At 23.4% G+C, this 20,619-nt stretch overlaps 2 protein-coding genes across 4 annotated transcripts in view; both read left to right on the forward strand.

Annotated features, from left to right (window-relative positions):
• LOC149876388 (uncharacterized) overlaps positions 1-20,619 on the forward strand; it is a 471,199-nt gene that overhangs the window by 78,076 nt on the left and 372,504 nt on the right. The gene's annotated exons all lie outside the window — the stretch shown is intronic.
• Positions 17,333-18,151, forward strand: LOC149876389 (uncharacterized). The gene has a single exon (XM_090075485.1). It carries the CDS (start codon positions 17,333-17,335, stop codon positions 18,149-18,151), a length of 819 nt encoding a protein of 272 aa, XP_089931611.1.

The following is a 20,619-nucleotide window of genomic DNA, read 5'->3' on the forward strand; positions in this document are numbered from 1 at the left end:
AATATATATAATTAAATATATAATTAAATATTTAGCAGTTATAACAAATATATATAATTAAATATATAATTAAATATTTAGCCGTTATAACAAATATATATAATTAAATATTTAGCAGTTATAACAAATGTATAATTAAATACTTTATCTACTAATACAGATATATATAATTAATTACTTAACAATTATAATAAATATATATAATTAAATATTTAGCAGTTATAACAAATATATAATTAAATATTTAGCAGCTATAACAAATATATAATTAATTATTTAGCAGTTATAACAAATGTATAATTAAATACTTTATCTGCTAATACAAATATATATAATTAATTATTTAGCAGTTATAATAAATATATATAATTAATTATTTAGCAATTAAACAAATATATAATTAAATTATTTTAGCGGCTAATAACAAATATATATATATAAATTATTTTAGCGGTTAAATAATAAACATATAATTAAACAAATATATAATTAAATTATTTTAGCGGCTAATAACAAATATATATATATATAAATTATTTTAGCGGTTAAATAATAAACATATAATTAAACAAATATATAATTAAATTATTTTAGCGGCTAATAACAAATATATATATATATAAATTATTTTAGCGGTTAAATAATAAACATATAATTAAATATTTTATCTGCTAAGAACAGATATATAAATTAAATTATCTTATTTGCTAAAATTATTCGGCAGTAAAAAAAATAACAAATATAAAATAATTAAATTATTTACAGTTAAATTAATTATTTTGCCGGCTAAATAACAAATATATAATTAGATTATTTTTGTTTACTAAAAATAAATATATAATATATTAATAGTAATTTGTTGTTTAGTGAACAAGAAATTAAATATTTATACTGCTAATAGTTAATATAATTAAATATTTTTATTGAATAATAAGTTAAATATAAATAATGAGTAAATATATTAATATTTTTTTATTGAATTAAATACATAATATAGATATTAAATTATTAATTAAGTTATATTAATAAATATATTTAGTATGTATATTTTTTTTTGTAAATTACATTTGTGCAACTTAAAATTACATTTGTGCAAATTAAATTACATTTGTACAACTTAAAATTACATTTGTGTAAATTAAATTACATTTGTGCTAATTAAAATTACATTTATGCAAATTAAAATTACATTTGTGTAAATTATGTGCAACTTAAAATTACATTTGTGCAACTTAAAATTACATTTGTGCAACTTAAAATTACATTTGTGCAAATTAAATTACATTTGTGCAACTTAAAATTACATTTGTGCAACTTAAAATTACATTTGTGCAACTTAAAATTACATTTGTGCAAATTAAATTACATTTGTGCAACTTAAAATTACATTTGTGTAAATTAAATTACATTTGTGCAAATTAAATTACATTTGTGCAACTTAAAATTACATTTGTGTAAATTAAATTACATTTGTGCAAATTAAAATTACATTTGTGTAAATTATGTGCAACTTAAAATTACATTTGTGCAACTTAAAATTACATTTGTGTAAATTAAATTACATTTGTGCAAATTAAAATTACATTTGTGTAAATTATGTGCAACTTAAAATTACATTTGTGTAAATTAAATTACATTTGTGCAACTTAAAATTACATTTGTGTAAATTAAATTACATTTGTGCAAATTAAAATTACATTTGTGTAAATTATGTGCAACTTAAAATTACATTTGTGCAACTTAAAATTACATTTGTGCAACTTAAAATTACATTTGTGTAAATTAAATTACATTTGTGCAACTTAAAATTACATTTGTGTAAATTAAATTACATTTGTGCAAATTAAAATTACATTTGTGTAAATTATGTGCAACTTAAAATTACATTTGTGTAAATTAAATTACATTTGTGCAAATTAAAATTACATTTGTGTAAATTATGTGCAACTTAAAATTACATTTGTGCAAATTAAATTACATTTGTGCAACTTAAAATTACATTTGTGCAAATTAAATTACATTTGTGCAACTTAAAATTACATTTGTGTAAATTAAATTACATTTGTGCAAATTAAAATTACATTTGTGTAAATTATGTGCAACTTAAAATTACATTTGTGCAAATTAAATTACATTTGTGCAACTTAAAATTACATTTGTGCAAATTAAATTACATTTGTGCAACTTAAAATTACATTTGTGTAAATTAAATTACATTTGTGCAAATTAAAATTACATTTGTGTAAATTATGTGCAACTTAAAATTACATTTGTGCAAATTAAATTACATTTGTGCAACTTAAAATTACATTTGTGTAAATTAAATTACATTTGTGCAAATTAAAATTACATTTGTGTAAATTATGTGCAACTTAAAATTACATTTGTGTAAATTAAATTACATTTGTGCAAATTATGTGCAACTTAAAATTACATTTGTGTAAATTAAATTACATTTGTGCAAATTAAAATTACATTTGTGTAAATTATGTGCAACTTAAAATTACATTTGTGCAACTTAAAATTACATTTGTGTAAATTAAATTACATTTGTGCAAATTAAAATTACATTTGTGTAAATTATGTGCAACTTAAAATTACATTTGTGTAAATTAAATTACATTTGTGCAAATTAAAATTACATTTGTGTAAATTATGTGCAACTTAAAATTACATTTGTGCAAATTAAATTACATTTGTGCAACTTAAAATTACATTTGTGCAAATTAAATTACATTTGTGCAACTTAAAATTACATTTGTGTAAATTAAATTACATTTGTGCAAATTAAAATTACATTTGTGTAAATTATGTGCAACTTAAAATTACATTTGTGCAAATTAAATTACATTTGTGCAACTTAAAATTACATTTGTGCAAATTAAATTACATTTGTGCAACTTAAAATTACATTTGTGTAAATTAAATTACATTTGTGCAAATTAAAATTACATTTGTGTAAATTATGTGCAACTTAAAATTACATTTGTGCAAATTAAATTACATTTGTGCAACTTAAAATTACATTTGTGTAAATTAAATTACATTTGTGCAACTTAAAATTACATTTGTGTAAATTAAATTACATTTGTGCAAATTAAAATTACATTTGTGTAAATTATGTGCAACTTAAAATTACATTTGTGCAAATTAAATTACATTTGTGCAACTTAAAATTACATTTGTGTAAATTAAATTACATTTGTGCAACTTAAAATTACATTTGTGTAAATTAAATTACATTTGTGCAAATTAAAATTACATTTGTGTAAATTATGTGCAACTTAAAATTACATTTGTGCAAATTAAATTACATTTGTGCAACTTAAAATTACATTTGTGTAAATTAAATTACATTTGTGCAACTTAAAATTACATTTGTGTAAATTAAATTACATTTGTGCAGAAAAATACAAAAATGTAATTTAATTTACATAAATGTTAAAAAAATTTACATACAAACAAAAAAAATATAAATACCATACTAAATATATAATTAATTATATATTTAGTGTTAATATATAATTAATTATATATTTAGTATGGTACTTATGAGTTAATAAATCTTTTCTTTTGGCTAAATAATCGTATTTATTAGTTTTTTACTGCGGAGTTACTTAATAGAAAAAAAATAAAAACTTTTAAATATTTATCTTTTTGATTTTAAATAATTAGTATATAAAAATACAAACATAATATTATAATATATTATATTATAATATAATAATATAATATATTTAAAATGATTATTTTTAATACAGATAAACCGCTAACAACAATACAAAATAAATATAATCATTCGTATGTTAATTTTACAATAGAAATTTTAACTAAAGCTCAAGAAATAATTAATGATAACAGCATAATAGCTATTATTATTATTATTGAAATTATATTAATTATATTATTATTAATTGTATGTTATAGTGTTTGGTAAAAAACAAAAATAATAAATTTTAATATATATTATATTATTTAGATAAATTAAATATAAAAAAAAATATATATATATATTTTTTTTCTGCTAGAATTTATATATATATTTTATTTTGATTATATTGTTTAAATATTTAAACACTGAAATATTTAAATGTTTAAATATTTTATATCAGATTATATAACTAAAAATAATTAGTAAAACTGTATTTGAAATGAATAAATTTTTATTAATATTAATAGTAATAATTTCTATAATTTCTGCTTTTGTATTTAATTTAATTTGCTCAATTGTTTATATAGCGATAAAGATGATAGAAACAGAAAAAAAATTATTAACGAGATTTATATTATATATTCTATATATATTAAAAAGTAAAATAGTTTTTATACTTTTAATAATATCTCTTATACTATTATTAAATAATAGTAATGAAATAATTGTTATAATTATCGCAATTATATATTTTATATTAGTATTTATTATATATTATTATATTAATAAAAATACAGAATTTTATTATATGTTATTACTTCCATTTATAATAAATAATAAATTAAATTAACAAAAAAAACATATATATATTTTTTTTCTGCTAAAGTTTATATTTATATATATATTCTGTTTTGATTTTACTACTAAATATTTAAATAAATAATAATATCAAAAAATACCTCAATATTTTAATATTTTAAATTAAATCAGCAATGAATTTAACAACTACATTAGCACCAAAAGCTGTTGGTAAAACCGCAGTAGAAATAGATAAAGATTTATTAATATTATTAATAATAATTTCTCTAGTTTCTGCTTTTGTAATTAATTTAGTTTTCTCAATTGCTTATATTGTAATAGTAGAATACAAACAGAAAAGAAACTCATTAATAAGATTTATATCATATATCGTATATATATTAAAAAGCAAAATAGTTTTTATACTTTTAATAATATCTCTTATAGGATTATTAGTGGCAGCATTTTGTATTAAACTATATGATACTGTTTATCCAGGACAACATTTTCAATATCCTTATTATTACGCTCCTTCAAATTTGTACGCAGGAGTAATTATATTATTTGCAGGTATAGGTATACTTATATTTGTTTTAATGTTAGTAATCTTAATTAGAATAAATATAATATTATATAATTGTATATATAAAAACAATAAAAATAATGATTCCGGGTATGAAAGTGGTAGTATATCATCATGTGTTTAAATACTATATAATAATATATACTTCTGTTTGATTTTTCTATTTATATTTATTAATAGAAAATATATTAAAATGCCTTATTACGATGTTAATGTTCTTTTTGAGTATCTAGATATAAATAATATAACATTAATAGGTAATGGTAAAAGTAATGCTGCTTTTGAATATATAATAAATAAATACATTAAAGAAGAAGTAAAAAAATTAGATCCTAATAATTGGGGAATTTTTTCAGTAATTATATTAATATTATTAATAAGTACTATTATATTAACAATAACAGCTGCATTTATAATTAGATATATTATAAAATGGTATTATAATTATAAAGAAAAATATCTAAATAAAGAAAAATATTTAAATAAAGAAAAAATAATTTTACTAGGAATGAAAAAAAATTCTACCAAGACTACTATTAAAAGTAAAGTAACTATAGTGTAAAAAAAAAATATATAAAAAAAAAAATAAATATTAAATATTTATTTTTTTATAATAGTTTTATAAACAATAAAATAAGAAAAAAAATATTTATTAACCTAAATTAATATAATATTTGCTGTGTTATAATAATATATAATAATAAATTTAATTTGTTTGTTTCTATTATCTGCAAGTTATTATATTTATTATATAATTTTTTTTTCTTAGCAAATTTATTATTAAAATAAAAATTAATATTATTTACTTTTTTCTGTTTATTTTTCTTTTTATTACATATCAAATCAAAATCATATAATGAATTAGATTCTATTATATCATTAATTTTATAACAATTATAAGTGTATTTATTTTTTTTATTTTTTAGCATTTTTTAATTTTTTTTTATATATATATAATTATTATTATTACGTGATTATTTTATATAGAAGTAATTAAATCAAAATAGATAAGATATAATAAAAAAAAAATATAATAAATTCAATTATTATTTTTTATTTATAATCTAACAAAAAAAAATACAATTAAATATTTTTCGCTAAATTAATTTTAGCAGAAAAAAATATTTATTTATTTTAGTTGTTTATATATTTTTTATGATAATTTTCTTAAATATTCTATAATTATGTCTTTTATCATTAGTCTTTCACGATTATAAGTATTTTTATTAATATTTATTTTTGTTAAAATTAAAGTACTTATAATATTAAATAAACTCATATCATTAGGTCTTTTTTTTTTAATACCTTTAATAATATTATTATAAAATTTAATATTATTACGCTCTTCTTCAAACAATACTAGTGGTGTTAAATTTAATTTTATAATATTATGTAAATCAATATATTTGTTATCTTTTAAACATTTTTCATATATATTATTAAAAGACGATTTATGATAATCTTCTTTATTAAAAGCAGTTATTAGTATTATTGGAGATGTTTTTAATCTTAATTTATTAAATTTTATTATTTCTATTAATATATATATTATACTTTTAAATTCATTTGATTTACCAGATTGGAAATCATTAATTAAAATTTCTAAAGTAAAATTATCATCTTTAATATTATTTTTTTGTGTATTAATATCATTTAAATCAAAAATCCATTCTTTATAAATATATATATAATAATTATTAAATATATTTTCTATAATATTAAATAATATAACAAGATCGTCTTTATCACCGAAATCTATATAGTCAAGATTTATATTAATATTAAAATTTTCTTTACTAATAAATCCTAATTTATATACGAAAGATTTATAATCTTTTAATTCATTACAATATGAAGAACAATTATCAATATTTAATCTTCCACCAAATTCATGAATATAATTAGTATTATTATTCATATTTATAATTAAATTTAATATAATCAAATTTAATAGATAGTAAAAAAATATATATATTATAATTTTACTTAAATAAATATTAATTTAGACTATCACATATTATATTTTTCACAAAATTAACTAATTCTGTTTTTTCATAAAATTTACTATAATTACTTAAACACATAATATTTACAATAATACTAAATAATGTAAAATCTTCATTATTGAATTTATTATTAAAATGTAAAATATTATTTGCTTTATTATTTATAGAATAATTACCTATTTCTATAAAATCATAATTTTTATTTACTTTGCAGAAATTATCGCAGAAATAATAATCATTTTCATCATCGCCTTCATTTTTCACAAAATAATCAACAATATTAATTTTTATATTTATACCTGCTAAAAAGGTATTTCTATTTAAATTATAAAAAATTTGTTTTACATTAGAATTTTCATCTAATATATCATCATTAATTATTATTTTATAATAATTGTTATTGTTTGTACTATCTGAAATATAATTATCTCCTAGTTTAATTTTTATAATAAATAAATTATAATTATTATTAATATCAGTTATTATTTTTTTTCTTAATAAATTAATATCTATTTTATTTAACATATAATAATTTAAACATTTATTAAATTCTTCGATATTATTGCATTTTATATTATTATAATAATTTTCAATATTATTAGTATCTTCTTTTTTAGGATGTATAAATAATAAATAAAGATAATTTTTATTATTATTATCTATATAACTTAAGTTATTGCAATCATATAAATTATATTTAAAATTAATATTCATTTTTTATTAATTTATATAAATAATCAAATAAATTATATATATTTTTATTTAATCGCAGAAAAAATTAAATTAAAATAAAATTAATAACAGTTAACTAATAATTAATTTCTATAAAAATATTGTATTTTTTTGCTTAATTATAAGATATAAAACATGTTTATTTATTTGAATTTAGGGTTTTATTTATTTAAAAAATAAAGCTCTTAACAATAAGAATATTAAACTTAATTGTTTTAATTTCTTATTAAGAAATCAGAAAATGCAAAGTAAAGAAAATCTTTTAAATGAAAATCAACAAAAATTTTTCAACAAAATAAAAGAAATTGTTAGTGAAGAGATTATGAAAACTGAAACTGAAAAAATGATAGAAGAAAATTCAATAATTATTAATGTAGATAGTAAAGATAATAATGATTTAGATAAAAAAATACACAAGCATTCAAATTTTAAAGAATTAATTAACATAATTCTAACTAAAATATTATTATTTTATTTATCAGATGATAATTATCCTAATTGCAATTTAAATTGTATACATTCTATTTTTCCATTAAGACGTAATAATGGAAAAGGTGAAAAAAAAGAAATTTCTTGTATAAGATTAAAATTTTATATTCCTGATGATGAATGTGAAAATAATTCAACTGGACAATATTTTTATAATTTTAATATAGAATTGGGCGAAACTGAAAATAATAAATATTTAAATAATTATGAAAACTTTATAATGTATCTGAATAATAATATAGAAAATCTTTTAAATTATATAAAAGGAAATAATTATAAATGCGATTTGAATGATATATCTGGCAAATTAGAAAAACTTAAAAATAGTAATATTATCTCTAATTTAAAATATATAATTAAAGAGTTAAGGCATAAATTATTAAAAATAAATAACAAAAATAAATAACAAAAAATAAATAACAAAAAAAAAAATAACAAAAAAAAATAACAAAAAAAAAATAACAAAAAAAAATATATATATATTAATAATTTTAATATTTTAAATAATTAATTCACTTAAAATATTAAAATTATTAATATATATATATTTTTTTGTTTATAAGAAATTTATTTTAAAATTAAAAATATTATTTATATTTTTTATATTATCTTATAATTAAATAATAATAATAAATATATAATTTATTATTTTATAAACAAAAATTTATATATGATTTTCTTCAAAACATAATATATATTCTTTTTTATTTGTATCATAATATAATTTTTTTTCTATTTTGTCATAAAAATCATTATTAATATTTATAATATTTTTGCTGCAAGATAATAAATGTTTAACATTATCATAATCAATATCACAATATTTACATTTTTTATATTTTATTTCATTATTAATAATTTTTTTTATTTTATTATTATGATAGTCGCAATAACAACTAAGAGATTTTAAAATTTTACATTTATCACATATTTCATAAATATTTTTTAAAGATTTATACATTATTATTTATTAATAATATTTAAAATAATTAATATTTTTTATATTTAATTTTAAATATCAAAAATATATTCTATTTATTTACTTTATTAAAATCAGAATAAAAATACTATATAATAATTTATTTTATTAAATTACTACATAATCAATATAAAAAATATTTTATAAATAAGAAATAGAATTAAATATAATAAAGACAAATAATATAGATATTTTATATATTGCTTAAATAAATAATAAAAGCGTTTATTTAACTTTAACTTATTACATATATATTAATTATTGTTAATATTACTATAAAATATTTAATTAATTATAAAAAAAAATTATTAGAAGTTCTATTTTTCATTTATAATAACAAAGTATAATCTATTTTATATATTATTTAATAAAAATTATTAATTAGAAGTAAATTTATTATTTTTTTTTATAAATAAATTTTTTTAATTTTATTTAAATAATAATTATAATTTGAGTTAAGTGTTTAATTACTTAGCTATAAAGAATGTATTTTATAATAAATATTATAAACATAAATTAAATGTATTTTAATTACACATCTTAGTGATAATTGTTATAATATATATACAATGAATATACTAAAATTAGCAAAGAATTTCACGCTAAAAATTTATTACCAGAATTTTATTATTTTTTTAATAAATATTCATTTTAAGCTAACATTATTAAAAAACAATAAAAAAAAATAATTAAATTGAAGTAAATTTAGTATTTATTTATATATCATCTTTTTTATGTTTTACTTACAATAATTATAATATAAAATTAAGTGTTTTTAATAATACTTGCTATTCTCATTTATAAGTTGAAAATGAATATACACGAATCAGCTATAATGTTTTTAGACAAAAACAATTTACTAACTGTTCTTGTCTCTGGAAAGAAAGACTACTTATTAGAATACTTGGAAGTACTAAAAAAAGAAGATAAAGATGCTGCAGATGATATATCTTGTGTTTTAAATATTCTTATTCAAAAACATGAAGAAATGATAGAAAATATACCTGATAAAAAATTACTGATAAAATATATCGATATGTTACAAGAGAAAAATAACTGCGATGGAGCTTATCAATGCGGACCAAGAATACCTCAAGTAGTAATGCCAAATGAACCAGATATAGTAGTATGTAATCATGTTTATAATATGATTAAAAATAACATTGAAGCGTTTAATTTCTATTCTAAAATAATTATTCCTTTTTATTTGTCTATAATAAATGACGCTAAAGAAACTTTAAAAACTATTTTATATAATTATTATCTTATAGAAAATTAAAGAATAAATCATTATTATAAAAAAATTATATAGAGTAATAAATTATAATAATTAATTTAAATTATATTTAATAAAATTTAAATAATTTAAGTTAATAATTATAATTTATTACTCTATATAATTTTTTTTTCTCTCTCTTCTTTTTTGCTTTATTTTCTCTTCAATTAAAGTAAAATTAATAAATTCTGCTAGCTAAATAGCAAACTATAATCAATTATTTTATTTTGCTAATAACTAATATATAAAATTATTCTGTTAATAATTAATATATAATTAATTATAGCTGCTAATAACTAATATATAATTAATTATAGCCGCTAATAACTAATATATAATTAATTATAGCCGCTAATAACTAATATATAATTAATTATTTTGCTAATAACTATATATAATTAATTATAACTGCTAATAACTAATATATAATTAATTAATATTTTATTAAAACTATTAAAAAAAGAAAGTAATATTGATTTATCTGCATATAGTAAATTTAAAAGCTATATAAAAGTATTAGAATTTATAATTTTAATAAGTTTATATTTAAATATATATAAATAAAAAATCAGTATAATATAATATTACACGAGTAGTGGAATAGTAGATATTTTTTCTGCTAACCACTACGTATAATTTGAAAATAAATTTGCTATTTTTTTATAAATACATGTTTTTAAATTTGATTTAGGTAATTATAATATAAATTAAGTGTTTAACTATACTTAGCGTTAAAGAAAAATGGATGTTGAAACTAAATATAATGAAGCCAGAGTGTTATATAATGGAATTCATTTTATAGCAATCAAACCTCATATTATTTGGGCAAAATGTGAAGCATGTGAAAATTATTATGGAGATAATGCTGTTTTAAAATGTGAACCAAAAGATAGAATGTATGATTATTTAATCTTTCAATGCGAAAATGCGCGATATAATATAGATAGTGATCAAAAATTCGATAAATTTATACGTTCATTTACAACATTTATAAATGATATAAATGAATTTTCATCTTACTTGGACTGACCCACTAAAACCCAAAAAACTTACATAGCGTAGTAAACTATAGTAATTAAATCATATTATTTAAATTTAATTTAAATAATATAATTTAATTATCATAGTTTACTACTCTATGTATTTTTTTTCACTGCTTAGAAACCGCAAAAAGAAGCAATAAAAAAAAATATTTAGTAATAACATAAAATGTAATTTTATAATTAATTATGTCTCCACTCTAAATTACTCTATTATCTAGTAAGTAACTAACTAATATAACAAATATATAATCTAACTGCTAAAAACAAATATATAAATTAAATACTTAACTAAATTATTTTACTTACTAAGTAAAATAAATATATAACTAATTATTCCAACTGCTAAAAACAAATATATATAATTAATTATTTCGCCTTACTATAACAAATATTATAATTAATTAAATATTTATCTGCTAAGAACTAATATATAATTAATTAAATACTTAATCTGCTAAGAACTAATATATAATTAATTATTTCACCTCACTATAACAAACATTATAATTAAATACTTAATCTACTAAGAACTAATTATAACAAATCTCTATTGCAATTGAGACTCTGATTCGTGTGGGACAGATCCGTTTAAAGTCGCTTGCCGCAGTATACACTTCTGCCTTCGAGAAAAATTTCGACATTCCGTTCGAAAATGCGGAATATGAAATCTTAGACTTTCCTTACTGTTCCGAAGAGTGGTTGCTTGGTAGAATCAGAGAAAGGACAGATAACTGGCACAAAAGTCCATCACGAATTTTTACCAACTCGTGCATTAAAGGTTCATCAACAATGATCACTTTTGTTCCGTAGAGAAGAGATGTTTTGTATCGATCTGACTTGAAGCACCATGCGTCAGGGTATGTTTCATCCTGTACCATGGACTCAACGTCACTGCACATCATGTTGATAAGATTGGAGGCTCTTGTAGCATTAAACATGCATATCATTACCAACAGATAGTCTCTTGCATCCACCACTTCAAGTTTTAATGGCAAATAATCCAGATGGAGCAGTTTCTTGCAATCATCTTTGATGTGCTTGCTGTTGAAATATTTTTCCCTTACCGCTTGTGTAAGGACGTTTGACCTTTTCAAATATTTCATGTCCATCTCTCGTTGTTTTACCAACGGAATTAGCATGGAGGTTACTTCACTTATTTTTCCTTCAATCACGTCAATGTAAGGACGTTTGACCTTTTCAAATATTTCATGTCCATCTCTCGTTGTTTTACTAACGGATTTAGCATGGAGGTTACTTCACTTATTTTTCCTTTAATCACGTCAATGTCAGAGTTTTTCACCCCTGCATAAATTCTTCGGGTAATTAAAAATTCCAGAAACATTCTGAGCGATCCTAGCTTGCTGACAATAGTCAGTGGCTGAGTGTGCGGTCTTTGATCCCTCGTAGGCAACTTTTGCTGCTCCTTTATAGTTCGAATTAAAGGAGCAGCGTAGTAATCCATCAAGAGATTTTCATCGCATAGTGTGCATAAAGGAATTACTTTAGAAGGAAGAATAACTTTTTTAAAGTAGGGTCTAACAAGTTCCATAATGAAGTAACGTTGCTTACATGCAGAGCAGCATTAGTTTTTTGCTGCATTTTAACCAGGCACAGCCACCTTTTGAAGTCCTCCAACAGAGGAACAGCAGCGGTATAGTAATACAGAAAGGTTAAGTGCGCTATCTTAAATCGTCGTTAGGGTTAGGGTTAGGGGTATAGTTTTAACACAAAAACTGGTTTCGTGCCGACGCGTGATGATATGTGCGATATACCCAAAACCTAAAAAATGTATGACCTAAGAAAATGCTCATGTTAGTGCATTGGAATGCGATTTTTGGCGCGTGGTGTATACTTGTTAACGAGGTAAAAACGAAAAATTAAATCGATATTAGTGTCAGTCTCGATCGGTCTCGCTGTCCCAAAATGGAAGCAAATCGATATGGTTCCTAACAAGGGTATGAAAATAAATGAAAAACGTCGAAATTTAGTGTGACTAAATAAGTAAAAAGCGAAGTATACCTGATAGAGGTGAAATAGTTTAAATAGTTATAGGTAGCTTAGTGTTTGAAAAGCGCGAGTAACTTTCGTTCAGGGAAAAAAAAAATAAAAAAAGCGCACATTAGTGCATGGTGTTTTGTAAGCATGACGCGTAGATCGTACGACGGAAAGGATCGAATTTCCATTTGTTTTCGTTTTAGATATATCAAATGACATATATATATAAATGCTGTTAATTTTCACATGGCGTTTATATAACTTAGTAGCAGTTTCAAAAAATGGTCGTTAAAGAAGAAACCGATAAAGCAGCTAAAGGAGATGAGAAAGAAATAAAAACTCGAAGTCGAACTAGGTTATCGATGAAAAGAAAATGTATTCATATAGCAGCCGAAGATTTAAACGAAAGCGACGTGGCAGTGATGGTTTGTAGTTACTGCAAGGGAGATGGTGTTATGGAGTTTGTTAAAAAAAAAAAAACGGTCGTACGACGAAATACCAGGTGGAGTGTGTTTTCTGTCAGGGTCGAGGAGAACTGAGTTTGGTTAAGGCCGGCACGACGCTAGATGGGAAAGAAGTGTTTTTTCCTTTCGAAAGAGAATGTTTAAAAAAACACAAAGTAGCCATTTATTAATAAAATGTATATTTTAAATAAAATAAATTTTACAAAATATAGCTTTGGTATATTTGGTCTCTACGAGTTAGATCGAAACCGTTTTCAGTTCGCTTATACATAAAATCCATCATAAAATTTTTTCTTAATACAATCAACGTTTTTATTAGAGGGTATTCGTAAAAAATGACATGAAAATTTATTTCCAGCGGCGTTAATCTATAAAATACCGTGTGCTCTTCGAAATAACAATCTTTATTTTTGAAAAACAAATTATAGCTGATTTCATCTTCAGTACATAATGAATAGAGCGTAAAATGATATAAAACATGTTTTTCGTAAATAAAATGATCTGAAAAAAAAAGGAATGGTAATTAATGAAGTAATAAGATGAAAGTATACGTATAAATTAACTGCGATACCTTCGGTGTTAAATTTCGCTTTGCTTAAGCTAATAGTTAGCGGTTTAAAAACGTGATTCATCGTTCGTAACCTAGTTTTTATTTCTCTAGCGGTGTGTTTGAATACCGTTATATTGCGTATTGGGTTTTGATATAATACGCGGTATTGTTTTCTTGTTAAAATTCTGTGCCATTTATGCGTAAAACTGATATACGCGATGTTTTGGTAAATAACATTCCAATAAGAGATATTGTTTCGAAGTTGTTCGTAATAATTTTCTTGTTCTAAAATTACTGCATAGTCTTGTATGAAACTTGTCAGATCTGAATATAGATAATCGAAGGACTCGATATCTATAGAAGTAGCTAATTTAGCTATAGCTGGATCAAAAATCGTTTTTTCTTCTTCACCAGATAATGCCATTTTTGAAGTTTTAAAAAACGTAGCGAAATCTTTGCCAATTAAATAAGGAATTTGCGTTTTTATACTTAAGTTTAGTGGATAAAGGAAAGAAAAAAAGTCTCACCACTTTAGAATAAACATGCGTCAAAAACGAGGGATTAGATGAGTATGTTTGTTTTAGAGCAAACATGAAAAGCAAAAAAACTGCGACTAAAAAAACTCTCAATTAAATAGGCGCGTGCTAAATAACTTTCTTTTTTTTTATAAACTGAATATTTTCCAATATATTCCGTAGGTATAAAATAAAATTTTTAAAATTCATTCTATTAAATAACGTTTTTCAGCTTCAGTTAGTTCTCGTTTATTAAAAAGCATTTCGTTTTCTGCTACAGCTTTGATGATAGGAGAAACGGATGTGCTGGAAATCGGGTTCGCTTTTTTTTTTTCTTTTCAAAAAGTCTAATAATGATAAACCTAATTCGCCAGCTAGAGCTACGTTTTGCGGTGTAACGTACTGAACCAATCCTTTTCCTTTCAATAATCGACGTTTATCTTTTTTATTTGTTGATCTTTTAGCAGTAGATTTTCTGAGTCTTTTATGTTTTGATTTGATTGTTTTGCGTTTTTTAGTAGGCATGTTTTAGTTGTTTGCTATTAAACAGTGTTTTTTAAGAAAGTAGCTGAGAAATAGAATAAAGCTTGTTTTAGACATATATATAGAAAATAAATATAAAAAAATGGATAGTTTTTTTTTGGAACTTAATGACGAATGAAAAACAAACAGATGTAGATTGCATATTTATTTTTTTAAACAAGCGAATTAATGTACATAAGCGTAATGAAATAAAATCTTTTTAATCAAGCGTTGATTATTTTTTTTTATTTTCCATATTAGACACGAACATGAAAATAAGCGCAATGTTTTTTTTATTAGGTTTGAATGATTTCTTCGCTGTCGCTCTCGATTCGTTTAGCCTTTTTCTTTTTGGTAGTTTTTTTAACGCTGGCGCCTTGACTAGATGAGGCAAATTCTATAAGCGATTGATTTTTTAAATTTGTCGCTTGCGAGGAAATTCTCTCCGTTATTTTATCTGGATTTCCGTAAACCGTCATAATTCTTTCGCTGTCAGTATTAAAATAAGGTTTACTCGTTTGACTATATATCGCTTGTTTGAGCATATGCGAAGTAGTGAAATTCTGTGGATCTTTTCCTTCATTAAATCTTTTTTTCCAAATTAAATTTTGTTTTTTCGCTATTTGAGGAAGACATATTTTCAGAATTTCCTGGGGTTTTTTTACATCGAAGGTTGGACAATAGAAAAATTCCTCTTTCGTATAAAAGCTGTTGTAAACTTCTTCTCCTTTTTCTCTTTTGCGTTTTATTTGACATTCTGCCATATGTTTAGTGGGATGACAATCGAAATCGAATTTATAAAAAACGGTTTTGTTGTGATTGCCGCTAGATTTTTCCACTCGATTATAGGGAATTAAACATGATATGCAATCTGGAATAACTTCTTCCTTATAAAGGTACCATGTTTTGTCGAGCATGTCGTAGTAGGCTAAGGGCAAAATTTCCGCTTGAATATAATGGCCATGAATGTCCTTAGACACGAAATGTATTTTAAATAAAATACAAGCTGATAACAATTTGAATTTTTCATTGTTGGCAGATTTGTAAATGCTTGTAACAGTATCCATGTTTGATGGTGATAAGAGAAGCGTAAGCGCGAAATGAATCTAAGTTATTGAAATATTTATTTATATTCGCGCAGGTTATGACAGATGAGTTTTGTTTGTTTTACCTTATAAGGTGAAGTTTCATTCATTTTTCTAAAAAAAAGTGGTACGATGGTTCGATATTGGAATGGATAAGTTACATGATATAGGTGAAAGTAATATGATGAATGGGAAAGTGGTTTTATTTAATAAGCTATTTTTGGAAAAAAAAACATTACAAGGATTTTAAAAACGTTTAAAAAGGCTTCGAAAAAGTGTAGAGTTCATCAAGTAAGCGACTTCGGTAAAAAGTGTCATGAATGAAGTTAGTGAAAGAATGAAGTTAAGCGATGGAAAATACGCAACGTAAAGAAATGGTTTATTCGGAGGAAGAAAATAAATTAGTTTATTTAATATGCTGAAATTATAATTGTTTATGGAAAATACATAACGTTATGAAATGGCTTTGTCGGAGGAACAAAATAAATTAGTTTATTTAATATGGCAAAATTATAATTGTTTATTGACTGGAGATGCTGGTACTGGAAAAAGTTTTATAATCAAGTCTTTATTAAATACTTACGGAGAAGGTGTATTTGTTACAACGTCTACGGGTGTAGCTGCGGTGCAGTTTGAAACAGGTATGACAGTGCATTCTTTTTCTGGTATAGGAGTAGTTAACATTGATAGGTTTGATTATGATATCGAGCGATGCGTAACGTACGTCGTTCGAAATATGAACTCAGTAAGTAGAGATTATTGGAAGAAAGTTAAGTTGTTAATAATAGACGAAGTGTCTATGTTGAACGCTTTTCAATTTGATTTATTAAATTTAGTCGCTCAACGCATGAAAAACAATAATCGTTTTTTTGGTGGAGTTCAATTGTTGTTAAGCGGAGATTTTTATCAGTTACCTCCGGTAGAAAGGAATTTTTGTTTTCTAAGTAAGGCTTGGCGTAGCGGAAATTTTAAATGGGTGAATTTAAGAAAGAGTTTTAGACAAGAGAATGATGCTGCTTTTTTTACTATATTGAATGAAATTAGGTATGAGAAATTAAAGGAAGAATCAAAAAAAGCGCTTTTTAGTAGACTGTTAAAATATGATGATGGTAAATGCCCAACGCATTTGCGGGTGTTTTATAAAAACTCGGACGTTGATAAATATGATCTACGTTTAAAAGAAATCAAAAGTGTAAAAAAAACATTTCTTAGCAGCACGACTGCGATAGATAAAGACTACGTTATAAACAATAATGATTTTCAAGTTCCCGAGAGAGTAAGTTTAAAAGTAGGCGCTCTAGTTATGTTGACCAAAAATATAGATGTTAAATTGAAACTGGTAAACGGTATGATGGGAATAGTAAAAGAAATTACTTCGCAGAATGTGCAAATATATAGCGAGGAGTATGACTTAGATTTTTTAACCACGTATTTAACCAATGGTGTAAAACCAAAAAAATAGAGCACTATTCATCGTTGAACTACGGAAAAGCTTATTTAGCCGAATCAGCTATAGCTAGAGTAAAAAACATATTCAAAAAGCTCAAAGTAAAACTGAAAAGAAAAAATTGGAAAGATTACTTGCCAGCTGTAGAGGAAAAGTTAAACAACACCGAAAAAACACGATCAGGCATAAGCGCCAACGATTTGGAACAAAAGAATTCGCCCGAAAGCAAAGCTCTTCTCCTCGTGAACGGATACGCGCAAAGCGCTAGACGAAAAAACAACTTTATTTTTAACAACTACTATCGAATAGAAAAAGAGAGCAAAAACAAAAAACTGTCCATTTTAAAACCACTTCGAGTCGGTGTAAAATGCTATGTTCGATCTTTTAAAAAGGACATTAAAGATATTTTTGCTAAAAGCAGCACTCGATTAAGACCATTTTGGCCTTCCAAATTGTACATCATCAGAGAAGTTATTAAACATAAAAACGTCGTAACCAACGATTACGGACCCGTCTACGAATACAGAGTGGAAGCGTTAGAAGATCAACAAAGTCTGATTGTAAAAAGAGAAGACATTTTGCCCGTAGATAAAAGAGACACCAAAACATTTTACTCTAACTTTGAACACTACAAAGAGAAGTTTTATAACCGAATTAAACCTCCGGGATGGCAGAAAACATTTTTTTCGAGCAACTCTCCGATCCCGAAGTCTATTCCTGCCAAGATTTCTTCTTCAGCCAAATAGAAGATGTGGTAAAAGCCAATGACTCTAAAAACTTTAATGTTTTGTACGACTTTCAATTGCCCTTCGTAGACGACGAACACGGTCCTGTCACATTTCCCAACAACAGCGTTGTGCATTTAGTTTCTATGGACATTCCTACGAACATGACTATTTTCACTGAAGGTCTTCAAAATAACATTTCCTTGATGAACGATTACATAGCTAGCGTTAAAAACGATGTTGTTCTCAACACCACACAACCTTTCCCATTTCTTTTAAACACCTCTAAAGTGTGCTCCATTTACAAACATCACGGATCTAATCCTAACTATACTCAAGTCAAAGTGTTTGATGTAATCACTCCCGGAAGCATAGTAACGTCAAGTGACATGATCAACAATTTTCCAATATCAACTATCTACCCACTTTTTCCTAGTATTGATTTTAACGTCGACGAAACCATGCTCATTAAAAAGCTGACTGTGTTCAACCCGTCAACCAACGAAAATTTGAAATTTTCCAATCTTTTAGCACCTGTCAATTCTATCGTATCTAAACAACTCGACGGAAATATTTATCTTCCTTCTAAAGTCATCAATCAACAAGACGAAAACGCAGACTTTGTGTATTACTCTGGAGCTGGCCCGAACAGAAATAAAATGTTTCAGATCAGTTTGAGAAAAGACGCAAACAACAAAATAACAGATCGACTTCAAATCATGCTCAATGTAGAACAAGAAAACATCTATCAAAACTTCGCTTGGTACTTTCATCAAGCCATAACTCAATACCAAAATAGAAATATCGCCAACGCTTACCGAAAAAATTTTCCCACCGTGCAAATACCCAATACTCTTTCGAACGGATATCCCAAAGGAGAATCTTTTACGGAAAAGTCTTTTTCAAATTTTGCTTTTTTCGATAAAATGGCAAACTCTAACGACACCTACTTGGATAATCTTTTTCATCCAGACAATCTAACCGAAATTCAACGTCAAACTTACTTTCGAGATCATTTACAAGATCTCTCCTCTTTGATCCTTTATAAATGGCAAACCAGCATCAATTTCGGTAACGCCTGGAGTGGTTCCGTAAATTCGTATTACGATAACCTCATCGCTTAGACAGTATCCAATTATGCTAACCTAGACACAAGCGTGACACCCAACGTTTACAGATGTTATGACAACTACGACAAATTTCCGTTTTTGATTTTCGCTCAACAGCCTAAGAGATCAGCATTGTTTCCCGCAAACGCTAACATGGACATTTTAAATCCACCCCTAGCACCAAGCGTGCGCCTCGCTGATCGAATCAAAAGACCCATTCACATTACAATCCTTCCAACTAGCTCAACACCATTTGAAGCTAAAATGTGCGTCTTTCTAACCAACAAAGCCGACAGCGCTCCTAGAAACATGCATTTTATTCCGCATTCGTTAGCTATTGCTCTGCAAAACGTTTTAAACAACACTCCAAACATTACAGTCACAAACAATGCAAACGAAACAACATCCTTGCTCCATCAAAACGTTTACATCAAAAGCGTTTGGGAATGCTTATCAGATCCCACTGTTCCCTATTTCATGAAAATCGACAGCGAATTTACCAAAACTTACATGGAAAAGTTAATGCAATATCATATTTTTTTCGACAAATCTTCATTTGTACCCACCAACACTTTAAACGAATGGTTAGTCTATCTAAACAACATCATGCCGGAAGAATTTCTATTCCATACTTACGTCATGGTCATAG

This window comes from Hydra viridissima, unplaced genomic scaffold, assembly GCF_058129835.1.
Source record: "Hydra viridissima isolate aposymbiotic clone 2 unplaced genomic scaffold, HvirCarnegie_v1 scaffold_21, whole genome shotgun sequence".
Classification (NCBI taxonomy): Eukaryota; Metazoa; Cnidaria; class Hydrozoa; order Anthoathecata; family Hydridae; genus Hydra; species Hydra viridissima.

What these genes read in the sequence shown, in the direction of transcription:
- LOC149876389 (XM_090075485.1), top strand. Translation starts at nt 17,333, where the DNA reads ATGACAGTGCATTCTTTTTCTGGTATAGGAGTAGTTAACATTGATAGG.